Here is a 24,429-nt window from a genome sequence, read left to right as displayed (position 1 = left end):
GACGGTAGGTAGCCTAGTGGTTAGAGTGTAGGGACGGTAGGTAGCCTAGTGGTTAGAGTGTAGGGACGGTAGGTAGCCTAGTGGTTAGAGTGTAGGGACGGTAGGTAGCCTAGTGGTTAGAGTGTAGGGGCGGCAGGTAGCCTAGTGGTTAGAGTGTAGGGACGTCAGGTAGCCTAGTGGTTAGAGTGTAGGGACGGTAGGTAGCCTAGTGGTTAGAGTGTAGGGCCAAGGTTACTAGATTGAATCCCCGAGCTGACAAGGTAAAAATCTGTCGTTCTGCCCCTGAACAAGGCAGTTAACCCACTGTTCCTAGACCGTCATTGTAAATAAGAATTTGCTCTTAAACTGACTTGCTGAGCTAAATAAAAGGTATAAATTATTTTTTAGGTATGCTAAAAAGGGAAGTAATGTTTGCTTTCTTGGGCCCTAGTCAAAAATATGCATAGGGCTCTACCTCATTCCTCTTCCACCAAACTGCAGTAGAAAAGAGATTCAGTAACCTAGAGGACAAGGTTAAGTAAATAAAATGTAAAAAAAAAAAATGAAATTAAAATGAAATTGGCCTTCTGGGTTATTTACATGTTGGTTCTATTTAATGTATTTATTTAATTTATTTTTTATTTAATTTATTTGTACTCTTTAAGTTCCTAAGTGAATGGAAAAAGACAGCTTCTAAACGTGGAGGGAGGAAGGAGAGATTGGAACAACTAGGTATTTTATTCAAGTAATAACAATACTCAATTAGAAGAAACATGAAATTGAAAATTCACAAAATTAAAAACAACTTGTGGTTGGCTGCTGAACCAATGAACCACCAAACCAATAGGCAGTTTTGACTTCAAGCAGGACTCAACATCACATCTGAAATGGCAGCGTATTCCCTACAGTACACTACTTACGACCACTAGTGAACGGGGTACCATTTCAGATGGTGTTTACCGTTTCAAAACGTTTTGTTTCAGTACATCCCACTGAACACGACCCAGGAAGTTATTTTTAGACTGCAGCTTGTAATAACAGTTGGATGATCCCAGGCTAAAAAAAAACAACTTAAATACTGATCTAAAACGGGTGCGTTCCAGGCTGACTAACATTGCAGTGGTTGAATCCTTATCCAGGCGTGAGATCTGGTTGGGCCACTGCAAATGTAGTCAGCCTGGAACGTATCCACTACGAAATATCCAACCCATAATAAATCATCCTCAAAGAACATTTCATTCAACCCTCAAAACAAAACCCCACAGGTCTGCATGTTCCATACAAAAAGTCAATTCCCCGACAACACAAAAAAATCTAAACGAATAACCCTTTTCCCCGCAATGCAAACTACAATAAACAATAAACATATTTACGGGGGGGGGGGGAATACAAAAATATCACTGGACATAATGTATGAGATCCAGGCTAACGATTTCACAACAAGCAACAGATTAAGTGGCAGAGAGAAAAATCTGAAAACAGTTTGAATTTATATTTAACTGAACTGGTGGCTGACTACCGCCACCTGGTGGCTATATGTTGTACATGAATCCTTTGTGATCCGTCCTGAAGGCACAAGGGGAGACGAGCCAAGACACCTCCCCTCTGCAGCCTTTCTTCTGTTCTAAACGGCACCCTATTCCCTACGTAGTGCCCTACTTTCGATCGGGTTAAAAGTAGTGCCCTACTTTCGATCGGGTTAAAAGTAGTGCCCTACTTTCGATCGGGTTAAAAGTAGTGCCCTACTTTCGATCGGGTTAAAAGTAGTGCCCTACTTTCGATCGGGTTAAAAGTAGTGCCCTTACTTTCGATCAGGTTAAAAGTATTGCACTACGTAGGGAATAGGGTGCAGTTTAGGACATAGGGGAGGTGTCTTGACTGGGTGCCATTTCAAGGAAAGCTAGTCTCCACTTCTACAGCGTCATTCCACCATTGCAGAAATGTGCATTTTAAAAGGACTGGTTTAATTAACACAGGCATACGAACTACAAATCACCAGCCACTTATGTGAGTGCAGCAGTCTCAGCTCTAGTTCAGTTCATGATCTTCAGCTCAGTCAGGTTTCTGCTGAGGGGGAGGTCGGGGGAAGGGGGCAGACCGTCCTGGTCCTCAGATAGTCCTGGGTCGAGAGGGGAGGAAGAGGGGTAGTGACAAACGATGACTAGGTTCTCAGTCGCTGTCGAACTTGATGGAGTTGACGGACTGGGAGATGGCTCCTCCACAGTAGCTACCCCTCTTCTTCTTGGTCTTCTCGTGACGGAAGGACTTCCCCTTGGTGAAGCGGAGCACGTCATTGGCCCTCTGGCCCCAGTCTCCATCCGACCCGCGCTGAGGAGAGCACAGAGACAGTCAGAACCCGTCTAGCCAATCATGACATGCTGACAACTGTCGATTCATAACTACTGTACAGCTTTTACTTTGAGTTTTAAGAACAAGCACTGGAAATTAGTGCAAGCTAAGGTGTGAACGTGGTCCATTCAGCGTGTGAATTTTTTTTTTTTTTTTAATGTACATATGGTTGGAAAAATGCTGTGAAATGATAATGCCCTTTTAGTGTTGTTTGAAAAGATGTCCTGAAATTTCAGCCTGTTTCGGTAGGATGACCTTTGTCTGCCTAGTGACATCACAATGCGGTAAATTAGATAATGGACCAATAAGAAAGAGTTCCAAAGCTCTCGGCCAATAACTCGTTTTCAGTTGTCCCCTCCCAGCTAAATTGGAAAATCGATCTTTGCCAAGAAGCGTTTTGTTTCTCTTTTTGAGGTAAATCAGTACCCAGAAATTACTTGTTAGATTTATTTTTATTTACGGCCCTGCACTTGAGTGAATAAATATCACCAATAATGTTTCTACACAGAGAGCTGTAATGTGTGTTTAAATGAAGGGCTTAGTACACAGAGAGCTGTAATGGTGTTTAAATGAAGGGCTTAGTACACAGAGAGCTGTAATGGTGTTTAAATGAAGGGCTTAGTACACAGAGAGCTGTAATGGTGTTTAAATGAAGGGTTTAGTACACAGAGAGCTGTAATGGTGTTTAAATGAAGGGTTTAGTACACAGAGAGCTGTAATGGTGTTTAAATGAAGGGCTTAGTACACAGAGAGCTGTAATGTGTGTTTAAATGAAGGGCTTAGTACACAGAGAGCTGTAATGGTGTTTAAATTAAGGGTTTAGTACACAGAGAGCTGTAATGGTGTTTAAATGAAGGGTTTAGTACACAGAGAGCTGTAATGGTGTTTAAATGAAGGGCTTAGTACACAGAGAGCTGTAATGGTGTTTAAATGAAGGGCTTAGTACACAGAGAGCTGTAATGTGTGTTTAAATGAAGGGCTTAGTACACAGAGAGCTGTAATGTGTGTTTAAATGAAGGGCTTAGTACACAGAGAGCTGTAATGGTGTTTAAATGAAGGGCTTAGTACACAGAGAGCTGTAATGGTGTTTAAATGAAGGGCTTAGTACACAGAGAGCTGTAATGTGTGTTTAAATGAAGGGCTTAGTACACAGAGAGCTGTAATGGTGTTTAAATGAAGGGCTTAGTACACATTGAGCTGTAATGGTGTTTAAATGAAGGGCTTAGTACACAGAGAGCTGTAATGTGTGTTTAAATGAAGGGCTTAGTACACAGAGAGCTGTAATGTGTGTTTAAATGAAGGGCTTAGTACACAGAGAGCTGTAATGTGTGTTTAAATGAAGGGCTTAGTACACAGAGAGCTGTTATGTGTGTTTAAATGAAGGGCTTAGTACACAGAGAGCTGTAATGGTGTTTAAATGAAGGGCTTTGTACACAGAGAGCTGTAATTGTGTTTAAATGAAGGGTTTAGTACACCGAGAGCTGTAATGTGTGTTTAAATGAAGGGCTTAGTACAGAGAGCTGTAATGGTGTTTAAATGAAGGGCTTAGTACACAGAGAGCTGTAATGTGTGTTTAAATGAAGGGCTTAGTACACAGAGAGCTGTAATGTGTGTTTAAATGAAGGGCTTAGTACACAGAGAGCTGTAATGTGTGTTTAAATGAAGGGCTTAGTACACAGAGAGCTGTAATGGTGTTTAAATGAAGGGCTTAGTACACAGAGAGCTGTAATGTGTGTTTAAATGAAGGGCTTAGTACACAGAGAGCTGTAATGGTGTTTAAATGAAGGGCTTAGTACACAGAGAGCTGTTATGTTCTTAGTACATTGTGTTATAAAGGAAATAATTATACAAAATCTCAACTGAATTAAGTTTGAGCCCCATTTGTAATTTCTATAGTAGACAGACAAAGGGGAGTGTAGTTCTCACCTTGGCATCGAAAGAGTTGTCAGCAAGTCGGTTATCCACATCAATTTCCTCCTCTCTTATTCTACGGAAAGGCACATTGATCTTTAGGAGGGACAGACGGGTCAAACAGGGAATTTAGGAGTCAAGTTTAGTCCATATTTGACACTGACGCAGACCAGTTCCACAATGCACCTCGGTTCTGTATCGACCCATCAAACACCTGACATCGTTCCTTAGGGAGAGTTTCAGACCCCTTGACCAGTCGGTTAATGTGGAGGCTATATCAATTTCCTCCTCTCTTAGGGTTTACGGTACAGAGTCTTTGGAGGCTATATACAGGGTCAAACGGAATACAGAGTCAATCCATCCAATTTGGAGGCTATATACAGGGTGTTTTGACACTGCTATATACAGGGTGTTACCAGTTCCACAATGCAGAGTCAATGTGGGCTATTCTGGTACAGAGTCAATGTGGAGGCTATATACAGGGTGTTACGGTACAGAGTCAATGTGGAGGCTATATACCCAGAGTCATGACTTATTACGGTACAGAGTCAATGTGGAGGCTATATACAGGGTATTACGGTACAGAGTCAATGTGGAGGCTATACCAGTACAGAGGTATTACGGTACAGAGTCAATGTGGAGGCTATATACAGAGGTGTTACATACAGGGGGTACCGATACAGAGTCAATGTGGAGGCTATATACAGGGTGTTATGGTACAGAGTCAATGTGGAGGCTATATACAGGGTATTACGGTACAGAGTCAATGTGGAGGCTATATACAGGGTGCTTACAGGGGGTACCAGTACAGAGTCAATGTGGAGGCTATATACAGGGTGTTACGGTACAGAGTCAATGTGGAGGCTATATACAGAGGTGTTACGGTACAGAGTCAATGTGGAGGCTATATACAGGGTGTTACGGTACAGAGTCAATGTGGAGGCTATATACAGGGTATTACGGTACAGAGTCAATGTGGAGGCTATATACAGGGTATTACGGTACAGAGTCAATGTGAGGGCAGTGGCTCGGTTGGTTGTTGTCTTTGATGATCTTTTTATCCTTCCTGTGACGTCAGGTGCTGTAGGTGTCACAGAGGGCAGGTAGTTCGCAACCGGTGATGCGTTGGGCAGACCGCACCACCCTCTGGAGGGCCTTGTGGTTGTGGGTGGTGCAGTTACCGTACCAGGCAGTGATACAGCCTGACAGGATGCTCCCAATTGTGCATCTGTAAAAGTTGAGGGTTTTAGGTGACAAGCCAAATTCCTTAAGCCTTCTGAGGTTGAAGAGGCACTATTGCGCCTTCTTCACCACTGTGTGCGTGGACCATTTCAGTTTGTCGGTGATGTGTACGTTGAGGAACTTAAAATCTTTCCACCTTCTCCACCAGTCCCGTCGATGTGGATAAGGGGTTGTTCACTCTGCTGTTTCCTGAAGTCCACGATCCATCTCCATTGTTTTGTTGACGCTGAGCCCTCACCTCCTCCCTCGTCGTTGTTGGTGATCAAGCCTACTGTTGTGTCGTCTGATGCTCTCATTCACGCATGCTTCATTGTTGCTTGACTCGAAGTGAGCATAGAAGTCATTTCTCTCATCTGGCTCGTGTCACTGGGCAGCTCACGGCTGTGCTTCCCTTTGTAGTCCGTAATAGTTTGAAGCCCTGCCACATCCGACGAGCGTCGGAGCTGGTGTAGTAGGATTCAATATTAGTCCTGTATTGACACTTTGCCTGTTTGACGGCTAGTCGGAGGGCATAGCAGGATTTCTTATAAGCGGCAGCTCTAGCCTTTAGCTCAGTGAGGATGTTGCCTGTAATCCATGGCTTCTGGTTGTGGTATGTACGTACGGTCACTGTGGGGACAACGTCATCAATGCACTTGTATATATATATGCCATTTAGCAGACGCTTTTATCCAAAGCGACTTACAGTCATGTGTGCATACATTCTACGTATGGGTGGTCCCGGGAATCGAACCCACTACCCTGGCGTTACAAGCGCCATGCTCTACCAACTTATCGATGAAGCCAGTGACTGATAGTGTAAGAATATTTTGAAGATAAATACACAACGCAGAGGACCTAAGGCCTAGATTTAATGATCAATGGAAATAGTGATTTTTCTGTAATAGGAAATTATTGATCACTGGGTCAGATACAATGGCAGGAATTTGTCCAAGGAAGGAGCCTGAAATATGATACTGTTATTTGGCCATTGGCCCAGTTTTATTGCAAGGAAGTCTAATTGGTCAACCACAGGCTAGGGCTGGGTTATTAATCACATCCTGTTCCTTTGTTCTGTGGAGAGAATCACTGAGGACAAGGGAGCATGATCATCTACCATCTACCTCCCAGCATGATTTGTTCTCTTTGAATAAACCTATTTACCTCCCCCTGATTTTCCTTGGGGTCTGTGTTATTGAAGAACAACATCAACTGCTAATCTTGAGCGGAGCTCATCCATTTTGTTATCCAATGATTGCACGTTAGCTAATAGGACTGATGGTAGAGGGGGATTACTCACTCGCCGCCGGATCCTTACAAGGCACCCCGACCTACGTCCGCGATATCTCAGTCTCTTCTTCAGGAGAAGGACAGGGATTAGGCCCATGTCGGGTGTCTGAAGCAAATCCTTCGCGTCTGACTCAATCAAGAAAATAATCTGTCTGATACGAGGTGAGTAATCAATGTCCTGATATCTAGAAGCTCTTTTCTGTCATAAGAGAGTTACAAATAACGCAAGAACACAATTGGTTAGGAGCCTGTAAAATGGCAGGCATCTCCTTCAGCGCCATCTGTCAGCACACAGCCAAGAAGACAAAGGCAGGAGTGGTCATGAAATGTCCTTGAGTGGACAAGCGCATCTCTGAATAAACCTGAAAATAGCTGCGCAGCAACGCTCCCATCCAACCCGATAGAGCTTGATAAGCATTTCTCTCTGCAATTCCTATGTAAAAATGTGTTTTTAATTTCTTTATAAATTAGCAAATGTGTCCAAACCTGTTTTTGCTTTATCATTACGAGGTAGATTGACGAGGGGAAAAAAACAATTTAAATCCATTTTAGAATAAGGCTGTAACGTAATAAAAATGTGGAAAAAGTCAAGGGGTCTGAATACTTTCCGAAGGCACTTTACATCTGTGCCAGAAAAGCATCTCTGTGGTACAGAAATGCAACACATCTATTTATGTATACTAAGTCTGACACCAAAGTTTATTTTCCATATACAACAAATACCAGACCAACAAATGATAAGTATTAAATAGTTATACAAGCCAAGCGCTAGCCAGTCTCTGTTCTGTTCTCACCTTCTTAGAGACTTTCGGGAACGTCTGTGGTGTTGTTGCTGCTGCTGCCTTGTTATTTTTAGGTGTCGTTAATTCTTCCTCATCCTCCGAGGCTCCTTCATCCCTTTTTCTCTTACCGTTTACAATGCCTGTGGAGAGAAGAGGGATAAATGAGAAAAATATCCTTCTTGTCAATCTATCCAGTTACACTAACCCAATAATCAATTATTTTAAAAAGGGCAATACAACTAGAAAACAATGGAAACCATTCAAACAAGGATGACTTTTCAAGTAATTGAGTTGTAGCGTGATAATTAGCCTTGCTGCAAAACATGGGCCGTTTTTCCTTCTCTTGGTAAATGGCTCCAATATGTAGGCCATTAAGATAGCACTCAACACAATACAGTTGTACTATGGCTTATGAGGCATTTAAAAACTATAATTGTCAAGAATCAAATTGGGTAAATATCATGAGTTTAAAATGACCACTGAACAGTTTCCAGACTTTACCTTTTTAGTGGCGTTCAAAACTCACCGTTAGCGATGGGAGTGGCGACTGCTGCCGGTGCTTTCTCCGCTGCCTCTTCTTCTTCAGACGAAGAAGAGTCGTCTGATGAGCTGCTGGCCTCCTTGGTTTTAGGTCTGGCTGCTGGGGTGGTCTTGGGGGTGGTCTTGGGGGTGGCGGCAGGTTTCACAGTCTTTTTACTGGCCTCTTCGTCAGAGCTACTCTCCTCGGACGATGACGACTCTGCAGCTTTAGCCGGTGTCTTGACGGCAGGACTCTTGGCTGCAGGTTTGGGGGTGGTCTTGGGGGTGGTCTTCTTCGTAGCAGCCTGGTCCTCCGAGTCCGAGCTGTCTGAATCGGAGCTGCTCTCGGCTGCTGCCTTGGCTGGGGCTGATTTAGTCACCACTGGGGTGGCTGGTTTAGAGGTAGCCTTCTTAGCTATGGCCTCATCCTCATCTGAGCTAGAGTCGGAGTCTGAACTGCTCTCGGCTGCTTTAGTAACCGGGGTTGCTGGTTTGGAAGCTGATTTAGGAACCGGGGTTGCTGGTTTGGAAGCTGATTTAGCAACAGAGGCTGGGGTAGCCTTCTTAGCTGGGGGTTCGTCATCTTCAGAAGAAGAGTCGGAGTCCGAGCTGCTCTCTCCTGCAGCTGGTTTAGTAACCGGGGTTGCTGGTTTGGAAGCTGATTTAGGAACCGGGGTTGCTGGTTTGGAAGCTGATTTAGCAACAGAGGCTGGGGTAGCCTTCTTAGCTGGGGGTTCGTCATCTTCAGAAGAAGAGTCGGAGTCCGAGCTGCTCTCCCCTGCAGCTGGTTTAGTAACCGGGGTTGCTGGTTTGGAGGCCGATTTAGGAACCGGGGTTGCTGGTTTGGAGGCTGATTTAGGAACCGGGGTTGCTGGTTTGGAAGCTGATTTAGCAACAGAGGCTGGGGTAGCCTTCTTAGCTGGGGGTTCGTCATCTTCAGAAGAAGAGTCGGAGTCCGAGCTGTTTTCTGTAGCAGCCTTGGCTGGGGCCTTGGGAGCAGCTGCAGCAGGTTTAGCTGGTGTCTCGTCCTCAGAACTGCTGTCAGAGTCTACAGGACAGACAGATGCCAACATTACAGCATTTAAAAATGGTAGATTCAGTTAAATAAAATGTGAGTTTGTTTGACAGTCTAAGCCACAGGTGTCAAACTCATTCCACGGAGGGCCGAGTGGCTGCGGGTTTTCGCTCCTCCCTTGTACTTGATTGATGAATAAAGGTCACTAATTAGTAAGGAACTCCCCACACCTGGTTGTTTGGGGCTTAATTGAAAGGGAAAACCAAAAACATGCAGACACGAGGCCCTCCATGGAATGAGTTTGACACCTCTGGAAGCCAAGACCTAAAAACAAATCTCCCACTCCCGAGTGTAACACTTAACTGTGATTTTCTGTGGACGTTATTCAGCACCCAACAACGAGCAGAAAATATTTTCTTAACAGGTTAAAAGACAACTTCTTCCGGTGTCTGACTGAAATGTACCCAACTGGTGCAAAGTTAGAACAGAAGCAAAACTGAGGACAGGGAAAACTGAACATCTCCCTCCCAGCATAACATCTACGATTTGTCCTTTTCAAATAAATCTTTTTTTCTCCCCCTGATTTGCGTCGGTGTCTTCGTTATTGAAGAACATCATCAACTGCTAACACCGGTTAGTCGAGGTAATATGTACATGTAGATAAAGTTAGTGATTATGCATAGATAATAAACAGAGAGTAGCAGCAGTGTAAAAGAGGGGTCTGGGTAGCCCTTTGATTAGCTGGTCAGGAGTCTTATGGCTTTGGAGTAGAAGCTGTTTAGAAGCCTTTTCGACCTCGACTTGGTGCTGCGGTACCACTTGCAATGCGGTAGCAGAGAATAGTCTATCACTAGGGTGGCTGGAGCATGAATTTTTAGGGCCTTCCTCTGACACCGCCTGGTGTAGAGGTCCTGGATGGCAGGAAGCTTGGCCCAAGTGATGTACTGGGCTATACGCACTACCCTCTGTAGTGCCTTGCGCTCGGAGGCTGAGCAGTTGCCATATCGGGCGGTGACGCAACAAGTCAGGATGCTCTCGATGGTGCAATTGTAGAACCTTTTTGAGGATCTGAGGACCCATGCCAAATCTTTTCAGTTTCCTGAGGGGGAATAGGTTTTGTTGTGCCCTCTTCACGACGGTCTTCGTGTAATGGACCATGTTAGTTTGTTGGTGATGTGGACACCAAGGAACTTGAAGCTCTCAACCTGCTCCACTACAGCCCCGTCGATGATAATGGGGGCGTGCTCGGTCCTTTTCCTGTAGTCCACAATCTCCTTTGTCTTGATCACGTTGTGGATGTTGTTGTCCTGGCACCACACGACCAGGTCTCTGACCTCCCTATAGGCTGTCTCGTCGTTGTCTGTGATCAGGCCTAGCGGTGTTGTGGAGTCGTGCCTGGCCATGCAGTCTTGAATGAACAGAGAGTACAGGAGGGGACTAATCACGCACCCCTGAGGGGCCCCCGTGTTGAGGATCAGCGTGGCGGATGTGTTGTTCCCTACCCTTAACACCTGGGGGCGGCACGTCAGGAAGTCCAGGATCCAGTTGCGGAGGGAGGCGTTTAGTCCCAGGGTCCTTAGCTTAGTGAGGAGCTTTGAGGGTACTATGGTGTTGAACACTGAGCTGTAGTCAACGAACAGCATTCTTACATAGGTGTTCCTTTTGTCCAGGTGTGAAAGGGCAGTGTGGAGTGCAATAGAGATGTAACCTGTGGATCTGTTTGCAAATTGCCGTCGGTCTAGGGTTTCTGGGATAATGGTGTTGATGTGAGCCATGACCAGCCTTTCAAAGCATTTCATTTCTACAGACGTGAGTGCTACGGGTCGGTTGTCATTTAGGCAGGTTACCTTCGTGTTCTTGGGCACAGGGACTATGGTGGTCTGCGTGAAACATGCTAGTATTACAGACTAGATGTCGACCGATTACGACTTTTCAACGCCGATACCGATTATTGGAGGACCCAAAAAAAAGCAGATGCCGATTAAAATCGACCGATTCTAATATGTATATTTGTAATAATGACAATTACATCAATATTGAATGAACACTTATTTTAAACTTAATATAATACATAATGAATAATGCAAAAACAGTGTTGGAGAAGAACGTAAAAGTGCAATATGTGCTATGTAAGAAACGTAAGAAAGCTAACGTTTAAGTTCCTTGCTCAGAACATGAGAACATATGAAAGCTGGTGGTTCCTTTTAACACGAGTCTTCAATATTCCCAGGTAAGAGGTTTTAGGTTGTAGTTATTATAGGACTATTTCTCTATACCATTTGTATTTCATACACCTATGACTATTGGAAGTTCTAATAGGTACTTTAGTATTGCCAGTGTAACAGTATAGCTGCCGTCCCTCTCCTCGCTCCTACCTGGGCTCGAACCAGGAACACGTCGACAAGCCACCCTCAAAGCATCGTTACCCATCGCTCCACAAAAGCGGCGGCCCATGGAGAGCAAGGGGAACAACTACTCCAGGTCTCAGAGCGAGTGACGTTTGAACCGCTATTAGTGCGCACCCCGCTAACTAGCTATCCATTTCACATCGGTTACACCAGCCTAATCTCAGGAGTTGATAGGCTTGAAGTCATAAACAGCAGAGCTGCTGGCAAAACGCACGAAAGTGGTGCTGTTTGAGCCTCCCGGGTGGCGCAGTGGTTAAGGGCGCTGTACTGCAGCGCCAGCTGTGCCACCAGAGACCCTGGGATCGCGCCCAGGCTCTGTCGCAACCGGCTGCGACCGGGAGGTCCGTGGGGCAACGCACATTTGGCCTAGCGTCGTCCAGGTTAGGGAGGGCTTGGCCGGTAGGGATATCCTTGTCTCATCGCGCACCAGCGACTCCTGTGGCGGGACGGGCGCAGTGCGCACTACCCAAGGTTGCCAGGTACACAGTGTTTCCTCCGACACATTGGTGCGGGTTGGATGCACGCTGTGTTAAGAAGCAGTGCGGCTTGGTTGGGTATCGGAGGACGCATGACCTTCAACCTTAGTCTCTCCCTCGATGCACTTATTGATAAAGCCAATGACTGAGGTGGTGTACTCCTCAATGCCATTGGAGGAATCCCTGTGCAAAACAGTCCTGTAGCTTCACACTGTTCGCAACGAGCCAGACGGCCCAAACTGCTTGACCACTTCCTTATTGAACCATTCACTTGTGCTTCCTGTTTTTTGTGTTTGTTTTTACCTTTATTTAACTAGGCAAGTCTGTTAGGAACAAATTATTATTTTCAATGACGGTCTAGGAACAGTGTGGTTAACTGTCTGTTCAGGGGCAGAACGACAGATTTGTACCTTGTCAGTCTGGGGGTTTGAACTTGCTACCTTCCAGTTACTAGTCCAACGCTCTAACCACTAGGCTACCCTGCCGCACCAATTGTTGCTTGTAAGCAGGAATCAGGAGGATAGAATTATGGTCAAATTTGCCACATGGAGGGTGAGGGAGAGCTTTGTACATGTCTCTGTAAAAGTAGTCTAGAGTTTTTTTCCCCTCTGGTTGCACATATAACATGCTGATAGAAATGAGGTAAAACTGATTTGAGTTTCCCTGCATTGATGTCCACGGCCACTAGGAGCGCCACCTCGGGACGAGCATTTTCCGGTTTGCTTACGGCAACAGAGGGGCCCAACCGGCGAGAATGAGTCGCAATTTACTGGATGGTTTAACGTTTTTGTAACATAACCCGCGTATAATGGTAAAAAAGTTGATTTGTCTGTAACACCGAGTCACAGATCTGTTTGTGGCCTCTTGCCAACTTATTCAGCACAAACAGATCTGGGATGCATTTTAAAATGACTCCATCTTACAGCCTCACCAACTTGTATTAAATGTCTTACCAGAGCTGGAAGAGTCTGATTTCTTAGCTGGGGCAGTCTTTGCTGGAGTCACCTTGGCTGCTGGTTTTTTAGCCTCTTCCTCATCTTCTGAGCTCGAGTCGGAGTCCGAGGAGGATTCAGCAGCCTTGCCTCGGGTCACGGTAGGAGTCGCCTTAGCTGGTGCTGCTTTCACTGTCCCCTCTTCGTCATCCTCTGAGCTCGAGGAAGAGGAGCCGTCTTCCACCACCTTCACAGTAGCCTTGGCCCCCGCTACAGTCACAGTCTTGGCCCCCCGCTCCTTCACCTCTGCCACCGTTACGGTTGCTGTAGCTGGCGCCACTTTCACAGTCTTCGCACCCTTCTCCTCCTCTTCCTCCTCTGAGCTGGAGTCTGAGGAAGAGTCTTCCTTGGCAGGGGTAACCGTTACTTTGACAGCTGTGGACTTAACCCTTATTACTTCTGGCTTCTTAGCCTCTTCTTCATCCTCAGAGCTGGAGTCAGAGTCTTCTGCTGGGGTAGCCTTCGCTGGGGTAGCCTTCGCTGGGGTAGCCTTCGCTGGGGTAGCCTTCGCTGGGGTAGCCTTCGCTGGGGTAGCCTTCGCTGGGGTAGCCTTCGCTGGGGTAGCCTTCGCTGGGGTAGCCTTCTTTGCTGCTGGCTTCTTTGCTGCTTCTTCTTCAGAGCTGGAGTCTAAGAGGAACAAGAGAATCAACGAAACGGTTCACTTTAAGATCAAAACACCTCACCTCAGGTAAAACAGTGTTAGTAGTGGGGCTCGTCATTAAAAAAAAAAATTTAAGGACAGGTTGCACAATATATTTCCACAAATCTAACGTAGATTGACGATACTCCATCTAAACAGTCTTTATGCAAAAGTTAACAAAAAAAAAAAACACTTCCTATTTTAGCAATTTGCATGACATTTATCAATAATTCAAAACGTCCAATACGCTGCGGCTTTCACGTCAAGGACTACCGGCCTGGTGTTGGCGGCAGTACACTGTACCGGTTGGTTGAAATGCAAGTAGACGGGAATAAAGTGTTATTGCGCCGGACAGACTAGTGAACCCCTGGCGCTTCAGTCATATGCAGGCCTCACTTCGGTAAGTAGGTACTAAAGTGCCCAAAAACATATGTTATGTTGCTAATAAATAAACAAATATAGATTGTTGGCTAAGTGCACCAGATCATTCAAAACCAACTGTCCCCCCCCCCCCCCACACACACACACACACACACACGGATTTAGCGTGGTGTTTGGAGATGGAATAAGCTAGCAACAACTCCTCCAACAGAACACTGCACGTTTTGCATATTTCAAGACGCGTCTTTATGATTTGCTCTACTTCCTGATCTTTATTGGCCGATGTAACGTGCAGGATATCGTGGTAGCCAACGGTTGTGTTCACCGTCACCTGGGTTTACTGCTGCTAGTAGTATCACTCATGTTAGCACGTGGCTAGCTATACCTATCGTCAGCCAACGACAGAGTTTTAACCAGTTTGGTTACAGACGTTCAATGTCTACTATGCTGGTAAAGGTAGATATTTGTTTTTCACAGTAAAAGAAATGTGCTGAACGGCTAGTAACGTGATGTGTTTCACAGCTGCTAGTGGTTAGCTAGTTAAGGTAATGTGATGTGATGTGATTCACAGCTGCTAGTGGTTAGCTAGTTAAGGTAATGTGATGTGATTCACAGCTGCTAGTGGTTAGCTAGTTAAGGTAATGTGATTCACAGCTGCTAGTGGTTAGCTAGTTAAGGTAATGTGATGTGATTCACGGCTGCTAGTGGTTAGCTAGTTAAGGTAATGTGATGTGATTCACAGCTGCTAGTGGTTAGCTAGTTAAGGTAATGTGATTCACAGCTGCTAGTGGTTAGCTAGTTAAGGTAATGTGATGTGATTCACGGCTGCTAGTGGTTAGCTAGTTAAGGTAATGTGATGTGATTCACAGCTGCTAGTGGTTAGCTAGTTAAGGTAATGTGATGTGATTCACAGCTGCTAGTGGTTAGCTAGTTAAGGTAATGTGATGTGATTCACAGCTGCTAGTGGTTAGCTAGTTAAGGTAACGTGATGTGATTCACAGCTGCTAGTGGTTAGCTAGTTAAGGTAACGTGATGTGATTCACAGCTGCTAGTGGTTAGCTAGTTAATGTGATTCACAGCTGCTAGTGGTTAGCGTGATGTGATTCACAGCTGCTAGTGGTTAGCTAGTTACAGCTGTAAGCGTGATGTGATTCACAGCTGCTAGTGGTTAGCTAGTTAAGGTAACGTGATGTGATTCACAGCTGCTAGTGGTTAGCTAGTTAAGGTAATGTGATGTGATTCACAGCTGCTAGTGGTTAGCTAGTTAAGGTAATGTGATTCACAGCTGCTAGTGGTTAGCTAGTTAAGGTAATGTGATGTGATTCACAGCTGCTAGTGGTTAGCTAGTTAAGGTAATGTGATGTGATTCACAGCTGCTAGTGGTTAGCTAGTTAAGGTAACGTGATGTGATTCACAGCTGCTAGTGGTTAGCTAGTTAAGGTAACGTGATGTGATTCACAGCTGCTAGTGGTTAGCTAGTTAAGGTAATGTGATGTGTTTCACAGCTGCTAGTGGTTAGCTAGTTAAGGTAATGTGATGTGATTCACAGCTGCTAGTGGTTAGCTAGTTAAGGTAATGTGATGTGATTCACAGCTGCTAGTGGTTAGCTAGTTAAGGTAATGTGATGTGATTCACAGCTGCTAGTGGTTAGCTAGTTATGGTAATGTGATGTGATTCACAGCTGCTAGTGGTTAGCTAGTTAAGGTGATGTGATTCACAGCTGCTAGTGGTTAGCTAGTTAAGGTAATGTGATGTGATTCACAGCTGCTAGTGGTTAGCTAGTTAAGGTAATGTGATGTGATTCACAGCTGCTAGTGGTTAGCTAGTTAAGGTAATGTGATGTGATTCACAGCTGCTAGTGGTTAGCTAGTTAAGGTAATGTGATGTGATTCACAGCTGCTAGTGGTTAGCTAGTTAAGGTAACGTGATGTGATTCACAGCTGCTAGTGGTTAGCTAGTTAAGGTAACCCAGCAGCAGTGGGACAGATGCTATATTAAAAGCGCGCTTGTTTGCGTAAATGATCAAATAAAGTTGTAGCTGATAGAGAATAAAGAAATCACAGGATATGGTCAGACGATACGTCGGTTTTTATTCAGAGTGCCAAAATATGTTGTTAAAACAACAAGACTTTAGGATGATGTGAGTCTTCACCGTCTTGTGTGGACAGTGGCTTCCCTCCTGCTAGTGTAGTGGTCCTCTCTTTACGCGACTTTTCCCCAACGCGACTTTGATCAAATTCATATAAAATATAAAGTTCTACCGAAATACAAATGTAGAGTGATCTATCATATTGGGACTTTTATTTTGAAGGATGTAAACAAATCAGAATGTCGAACAGCGCAACCTAATTCTTCGATCTTCCCTTTCGCCCGTCTGAAGATGTACAACGTGTCGTGTTTACCTAGTCGTCTAGAACCAAGGTCTACAACAGATATAACCTAGAGCCTTCAGAAACTAGGTCTAGAACCTTTAGAACCAAGGTCTACAACAGATATAACCTATAGCCTTTAGAAACTAGGTCTAGAACCTTCAGAACCAAGGTCTACAACAGATATAACCTAGAGCCTTTAGAAACTAGGTCTAGAACCTTTAGAACCAAGGTCTACAACAGATAGAAACTAGGTCTAGTACCTACCTGTGCTCTCAGAGCTGGACTCTCCCTTCTTAGCAGCTGCAGCAGCTTTGGGGGTCAAAGTCTTGGCTGGGGTGGTTTTGACTGTTTTAGCTGAGGAGAATAACGAGGTGTCAGATAGCAGGATAGCACTCTAGGGCCGGTTTCCCAGACAGATGTAGCTGGGTCTTGGACTACAAAACACTTCATTTGAGTTTAGTCTTAAAATAATCTATGTCCGAGAATCCGTCCCTAAGTACAAACAGTAGTTCGTTACCTGACACTTTCTTCTTCTTCTTCTTCTTCTTCTCCTCCTCCTCCTCCTCATCACTGCTGTCCGAGGAACTACTGTCCTTGGCTGGAGGGGTCTTGACGGGGCCAGGAGGTTTCACCGGGGTCTGTTGGGCGAGACAGTCAGTCTAGGAGGTCAAGGTATCACTAACTACATTGTGTAGACAGTCTAAAGATGTAGCAACTGCACTTGTAGTTTTAATTATCATCGAGGACATGATGAAACAAGACTTTTTTTTTTTAAATCCCGCCAAATATTAAGAGTGCCTTGGTATTTTCGTTCTAATGTGTACATTCATTGTAGATTTTTCATGAAGATGTGTAATGACTTAGTTTTACGGTTGACGGAGTCTTCATTTCTCGTCTACCCCCCCCCAAAAAAACACACATTTACTCCACAATATGTAGCTAATGTTCCTTCTTCCAATCTGGCATCGTATGACAGTGGCACACAAGACTTTTGTTAGATCAAGAAGATAATGTACCACGCCTAGGAAGGGAGACTGTCACTGGCTACACAGCTCCCATGGTAACGTGGACGCCTGTCCTGTTTGTGAGTCCTGGGCACATATTTACAGATGGTCTCAGAATGGGACTGCTGATTCAGGATCAGGCCCCTTCTGTCAACCGAACTTTAGTCGTTATGACCCGAAAAGGCAGAACTGTTCCTACATCAGCTCTCTTCCACAGAGAGGCTTTTTGAATAGACCCCCTGGTGAGAGGTTGTGTGCTGTGGATCAGTCTCAGTACCTTAGTGGGCGCCTCGTCTTCACTGGAGCTGTCTTCACTACTGCTGCTCGCAGTCTTCTTCTGAGCTGCTGCCTTAGGGGTCGCGGCAGGAGCCTTTCCTGCCTTAGGGGTCGCGGCTGCAGCCTTTCGTTCTACAGAGCAAAGAAAAACAGTCAGCAAGACGCCACACAAGAAAAACAGTCAGCAAGACGCCACACAAGAAGAACACACAAGAAGAACAGTCACACAAGAAGAACAGTCGCAAGACACACAAGAAGAACAGTCAGCAAGACGCCACACAAGAAGAACAGTCAGCAAGACGCCACACAAGAAGAACAGTCAGCAAGACGCCACACAAGAAGAACAGTCACACAAGAAGAACAGTCAGCAAGACGCCACACAAGAAGAACAGTCAGCAAGACGCCACACAAGAAGAACAGTCAGCAAGACGCCACACAAGAAGAACAGTCAGCAAGACGCCACACAAGAAGAACAGTCAGCAAGACGCCACACAAGAAGAACAGTCAGCAAGACGCCACACAAGAAGAACAGTCAGCAAGACAACACCACAAAACAAGTAACATCCAAGAAGCAACCGCACAACAAGGGAAACAACGCTGATACAAATATGGGATCATGGTGGTCGTAAAGCGATCGTCTTGGTCGGGTCTCCGTCTAAAGAGATTCCTCAAGGGACTTCATGGTTGAACAAAGGTTCAAATGTAGGAAGGTTTGAGGTCATACGCACAATCCTAATAAAATTTTTTTTAAAGGGTGCTGGACAGACATTAGAAAATAATCTGATAGAGATCCTTCTGGATCAAAACGTTGTCGGTAAAGGTGGCAATTGGGAACATGTTCAGTACGCGGGACTTCCTGTTCATTCCAAAAGGTTAAATATGTACTTACTAGCTGCAGGAGCTTTGGCCTCATCTTCTGATGACTCACTGCTGGAGCTCTTTGTCCTGGCTGCTGACACCACTGGGCTCTTCACTGGGGCTTTGATTGCTACAGGTTTCTGTTAGCAGAGATGAGGAACTAATTTTTTATTTTTTTAAACATGCTGCAAGAGCAGACCTACCCCACACCTTCTTTATAACATAACCAACGTCTCAACAGCAAGATGCCGTCATCAGGACACACATCATCTTCACTAAGCCCTCCCCTATATTGCTCTGTTATGGTCAGCCATTATAGCAAATCAACAACATTGATATTTGATTTTATTGGGATCCCCATTTAGCCGAAACACAATGGCAACAGCTAATCTCACTGGGGTTCTACACAACGAAAAAGACAAGATGTTTACAACTTATCTACATTTAAAAAACATTAACATGCAGTTTGTGTGTGTGTGTGTATCTATTTGTTTCACATACACACAACCAATAGGTCACATGGGGGGGGGGTTATGCCGTGATGTGATGCTTTATCGGTTTCAATAAACCAGGTTTGCTGTTCACTACATGAGATGGAAGGGACCCCTGTGAAAAGACCCCTGGTGGCATGTCTGGTGGGGGAAGTCTGTGTGGGCCTGACCATAGATCACACGGTTAGGGATTTTAACGTAATAAGAGACGATAAATTGTAAAACATAGCTCATGTACCTTCGCTACAGCCTCCTCCTCCTCCTCTTCGTCACTGGAATCATCACTGCTGCTGGAATCTGATTTAGCAGGGCGTGGAGCCTTGGCTGCTAACGAAAACACATCAAGAAACCGTTTAAAAAGGTAGACTCAGTAAAAAAAAACAACGTTGCCACGAGCAACACCGGAGATATTGATTAGTGAGATGCAAGACTTTTGCTCTAACAGCATCTGTGCACTTCACAACGTCGTAGCCAGGATACGAAAACAGCAGAGAAGTTGAGCCTCACGCTTCACCTCTTCGTGGATGTGAAAATCTACCCAATATGCGGTTTACATATCAGAGTCAACCTTTTTTATCCCCATTTTCGTGATAGTCAATTAGTAGTTACAGTCTGCAACTCCCGTGCGGACTCGGGAGAGTCGAAGGTCGAGCGTCCTCCGAAACACAACCCAGCAAAGCCACACTGCTTCTTGACAACGCACGCTTAAACCGGAATCAAGCTGCACCAATGTGTCGCTAATGCGCCCGCCACAGGAGTCGCTAATGCGCAATGGGATAAGAACATCCCTGCCCCCCGAAACCCTCCCCTATCCTGGATGCCGTTGGGCCAATTAGGCGTCACCTCCGGGGCCTCGCGGTCGCAACACAGCCTGGCATCGAACCAGGATCTGCAGTTACGCAGCTAGCACTGCCTTAGACCGCAGCACCACTCGGGAGGCCCCTCTGAGGCTACCTTTAGCTGGATAAAAAAAAGGTCAACTCTGTCCATCAATGGGGCGGCAGCGTAGCCTAGTGGTTAGAGCGTTGGACTAGTAACCGGAAGGTTGCGAGTTCAAACCCCCGAGCTGACAAGGTACAAATCTGTCGTTCTGCCCCTGAACAGGCAGTTAACCCAGGCCGTCATTGAAAATAAGAATATGTTCTTAACTGACTTGCCTTGTTAAATAAAGGTAAAATAAAAAATAAAAATAAAAAATGCCATGGCAATGTAGGATATGGGTTTAGGAGCAGCGGTTCTCAAACTATGGGTCGCAAACCCGTGTGGGGTTGCCTGGTATGAAAGTTGGAGGATTTTAGAAATCCTTAAAAAAACACACACACACACACACACACACACACACACACACACACACACACACACACACACACACACACACACACAGTACCAGTCAAAAGTTGACACCTACTCATTCAAGGGTTTATTTATGTTTACAATATTTTACATGGTAGAATAGTGAAGACATCAAAACTATGAAATAACACTTTTTGGTTACTACACGATTCCATGTTTGTTAAACATATCAAAATATACATGTTAGATTATTAAAAGTAGCCGCCCTTTGCCTTGACAGTTTTTCACACTCTTAGCATTCTCTCAACCAGCTTCACGAGGTAGTCACCCGGAATACATTTGAATTAACAGGTGCGTTTGAGCCAATCAGTTGTGTTACGACATGGTAGGGTTGGTATACAGACGATAGCCCTATTTGGTAAAAGACCAAGTCCGTATTATGGCAAGAACAGCTCAAATAAAAAAAGAGAAACGACAGTCCATCATTAATTTAAGACATGAAGGTCAGTCGATCCAGAAAATGTCAAGAACTTAATGTTTTTTCAAGTGCCAGTCGCAAAAACCATCAAGCACTATGATAAAACTGTCACTCAAGAGGACAACCACAGGAAAGGAAGACCCAGAGTTACAGGCCTTCACGGTCAAACTGCTGCAAAGACACCACACAGAAGAATGTGTTGGCTCAGGTATTAAACTGTAGGGCCAACCTGGACCATAGTGTGCTGCCTCGGGTATTACACGATAGGGCCAACCTGGACCATAGTGTGCTGGCTCAGGTATTACACTATAGGGCCAACCTGGACCATAGTGTGCTGGCTCAGGTATTACACTATAGGGCCAACCTGGACCATAGTGTGCTGGCTCAGGTATTACACTATAGGGCCAACCTGGACCATAGTGTGCTGGCTCAGGTATTACACTATAGGGCCAACCTGGACCATAGTGTGCTGGCTCAGGTATTAAACTGTAGGGCCAACCTGGACCATAGTGTGCTGGCTCAGGTATTACACTATAGGGCCAACCTGGACCATAGTGTGCTGGCTCAGGTATTACACTATAGGGCCAACCTGGACCATAGTGTGCTGGCTCAGGTATTACACTATAGGGCCAACCTGGACCATAGTGTGCTGGCTCAGGTATTACACTATAGGGCCAACCTGGACCATAGTGTGCTGGCTCAGGTATTACACTATAGGGCCAACCTGGACCATAGTGTGCTGGCTCAGGTATTACACTATAGGGCCAACCTGGACCATAGTGTGCTGGCTCAGGTATTACACTATAGGGCCAACCTGGACCATAGTGTGCTGGCTCAGGTATTACACTACAGGGCCAACCTGGACCATAGTGTGCTGGCTCAGGTATTACACTATAGGGCCAACCTGGACCAGTGTGCTGGCTCAGGTACTACACTATAGGGCCAACCTGGACCAGTGTGCTGGCTCAGGTATTACACTATAGGGCCAACCTGGACCATAGTGTGCTGGCTCAGGTATTACACTATAGGGCCAACCCGGACATTAATGTGCTGCCTCGGGTATTCTCGCTTGCATTGTCCTTCCAGCATTGTTCCAGGCCAGGCGAGTATAACTCCATTCAGCAGTGTGGCTCAGTTGATAGAGCATGGTGCTTGCAAAGCCAAGGGTTCGATTACCGCCGGGGCTACCCATACAAAAATATATGCACACACACTACTGTCGTTTTTGATAAGACTCGGCTAAATGGAAAATAGGAAAAAGGACAGATGAGTGCGTACCTGTGGGCGTGGCCTTGGCAGGTGCTGCAGCTTCCTCCTCCTCACTGCTCGACTCCTCACTGGAGCTCTCTGCAGTCTTTGCCTTCTTAGCAGACGGACGGTCACTGGACCCAGGACCGATGGGCAGCGCCTTGCGTTTCTTAGCTTCGGGAGACCTGAGAAAGGAATGGCGAACAGAGCAGTGAGAGGCATTCAAAAATAATTTAAAGAAACTGTTACCTATTGGTATGTGCACTTAATGGTTTAGCCCCACAGTCATTGACAAAGGGACTCTCAGAAGATGAGGTTGGATTGAAAATATACACACGTCAAGTCATTCTCGCCAGCCACGTTGTTGGGTTATAAAGTTACTGACAAGAGTTTACTTACTTCACCCAGAAGTTGAAAATGTCAAGAAGACCAGCGGCTTCTTTTTCATCCTGGGGTGGCTGTTGCAAAGGAAGAAAAATTTACATCAGCCATTTTATTCTCTAACCCTAACCCGCCATCATGAGGAATTAAATGTAACCAATGATTTCCGAAACAATGTTTTACCTACAAACAAGTGCATGAAAAACATAATGAGGAGTATTATTAGAACGAGTAACGTTTTCGATGATGGATCAATGTTCGAACAACCATTTCCCAATAAACAATAAACGCATGTCATGTTAATCTAGCTTGTTAGGTAGTTATAGCGTACGCACACGGTATTTCATAGCCTGCTGACTAGTCAAGACAGACATTTTATTCAATCGTTCAACGTTAACTTGCTAAACTATCTAGTTGAGTCCAGTTATTATGTGATGGCAGTTGAAGAAGCAATCATCCTAAAAGTTGAATATGTAATTTAACCTAATCAAATGGGTATTCTAATATAAAAAAAACGAATTATTAGTGGATTGGAGTCACACGTGTTCTCTCGGCACGGCGTGCACCTCCTGCGTAGCAGACTGGCTCATCCAGCGGTACACAACATTGTCAACAACTACTAAACGGGATACGGAATATTGTCGCTTACCACTTTAGCTTGTTTGATGAAGTGTTGGGCAGCCTTGGTAAACTTGTTCTCCAGTAGAAATGAATAGACATGTTTGTAAAGATCACTCGGCACGGAACTTTGCTCCGCCATTTTCACCAGGCTCGTGTGGAAGAAAAATCGCCGAAGACGCATGCGCGTTGAAACGCCGTCGCCTAATAAAAAACGTCACCAAAAATAATAAAAACCACGGAAAGCACGTCGGTAAAACTAAAAAAATCTTTAGTTTGAGTCCGATAATAATTTAGTACTCAAAACGAGTAATATTAATGGACATAGCTCTAAACATTGTCCTACTTGCGTTTATTATGTATTGTATGAAGATGTTCTTATGTAAAACGTTTTAAGCGCCATACCTCCACCTTTTGGTACAGTCTAGTGTGTATATATTTTACGTCATCTCTAATCGTCTCACGACATGGCACCTGACGTCCGGGGAATATTGTAAATGAAGGACATTTGTATGAGTCTGGACGTTTAAACTGTATTACTGTCTGTTCTTGTCTTTCGCAATCTGTAAATCATGCCTCGATATGAACTCGCCCTCATTGTAAAGGCCATGCAGAGGCCGGAGACCGCGGCACTTTTGCGGCGCACAGTGGAAACCTTGATGGAGCGAGGCGCTGTGGTGAGAGGCCTGGAGAACCTCGGAGAGAAACTTCTACCGTACAAGATATCGAAACACAACGAGCGACACACGCGCGGTGGATACTTTCTGATTGACTTCCACGCTGCTCCCGGTATTGTCACGGGCTTGCTGGATCATCTGGAGAGGGACATTGACGTGGTGAGGCCTACGGTCTTGAAGAATGATCCGGAGCCTTCCCATGGACCCTGCTGCGGACACCCGGTGGCATCTAAACACCAGGACACAGTGTAGAAATTGAACGGTCATAAGAGTTATTTCTAGTTGTCCAGCTTCTGTGACACATTGAGAAGTGGATCGCATTTGATAGCCAGGCTTTAGCCTGGGTGCCGGTCTATTGCTGCTTCCTTGCCCAACAATTTAGAAATAGAAGACAGGGTTTTTCACATCCCGAGGAAAGACTCACATGTTCATTAGGCACCAAACGGAAGAAAATTGACAAACAGGGAGGCACCGCATGGACATAGAACCATCGTTAAATTACAATATATCATTGAGTACGTTTTTGGCATACAAAACTTTTTCCTTGGTCATTCATACCATCCAATATACTGTAATACTATTTCAGTGCCATCTGCTTTAATGGTTGATTAAATTACTAAACAAATTCCAAACTTGTAAAAAACACACGGTTTCATTTGTATTCATTTGCATAGTGAAGTTTTGGTGTTTAATTACATGACATTTTCACCTACTCTTACATTTCATTCAGTGAGGCCTTAAAGTAATGCCCCATTACCTTCCCTTTCAAT

The 24,429-nt window shown here is 45.0% G+C and overlaps 2 protein-coding genes across 2 annotated transcripts; one reads left to right on the top strand and one right to left on the bottom strand.

The window, feature by feature from the left end:
- Positions 1 to 1,658: 1,658 nt before the first annotated feature.
- Positions 1,659 to 23,561, bottom strand: LOC123989597 (nucleolar and coiled-body phosphoprotein 1-like). The gene is made up of 13 exons (XM_046290722.1): positions 23,014 to 23,561; positions 22,383 to 22,441; positions 22,014 to 22,168; positions 19,203 to 19,291; positions 18,505 to 18,613; positions 17,617 to 17,747; positions 16,836 to 16,973; positions 16,600 to 16,729; positions 12,904 to 13,569; positions 8,059 to 9,099; positions 7,545 to 7,672; positions 4,255 to 4,335; positions 1,659 to 2,307 (listed from the first exon to the last, which is right to left on the bottom strand). Exons 1-13 carry the CDS (start codon positions 23,164 to 23,166, stop codon positions 2,149 to 2,151), a joined length of 3,039 nt encoding a protein of 1,012 aa, XP_046146678.1. The 5' UTR covers positions 23,167 to 23,561; the 3' UTR covers positions 1,659 to 2,148.
- Positions 23,283 to 24,304, top strand: mrps6 (mitochondrial ribosomal protein S6). The gene has a single exon (XM_046368467.1). It carries the CDS (start codon positions 23,555 to 23,557, stop codon positions 23,909 to 23,911), a length of 357 nt encoding a protein of 118 aa, XP_046224423.1. The 5' UTR covers positions 23,283 to 23,554; the 3' UTR covers positions 23,912 to 24,304.
- The last annotated feature ends 125 nt before the right edge of the window (positions 24,305 to 24,429 follow it).

The sequence above is a fragment of the Oncorhynchus gorbuscha genome, linkage group LG11, assembly GCF_021184085.1.
Source record: "Oncorhynchus gorbuscha isolate QuinsamMale2020 ecotype Even-year linkage group LG11, OgorEven_v1.0, whole genome shotgun sequence".
Classification (NCBI taxonomy): domain Eukaryota; kingdom Metazoa; phylum Chordata; class Actinopteri; order Salmoniformes; family Salmonidae; genus Oncorhynchus; species Oncorhynchus gorbuscha.
The sequence above is the reverse complement of the archived record's forward strand: the minus strand, read 5'-3'. Positions and strand labels throughout refer to the sequence as shown.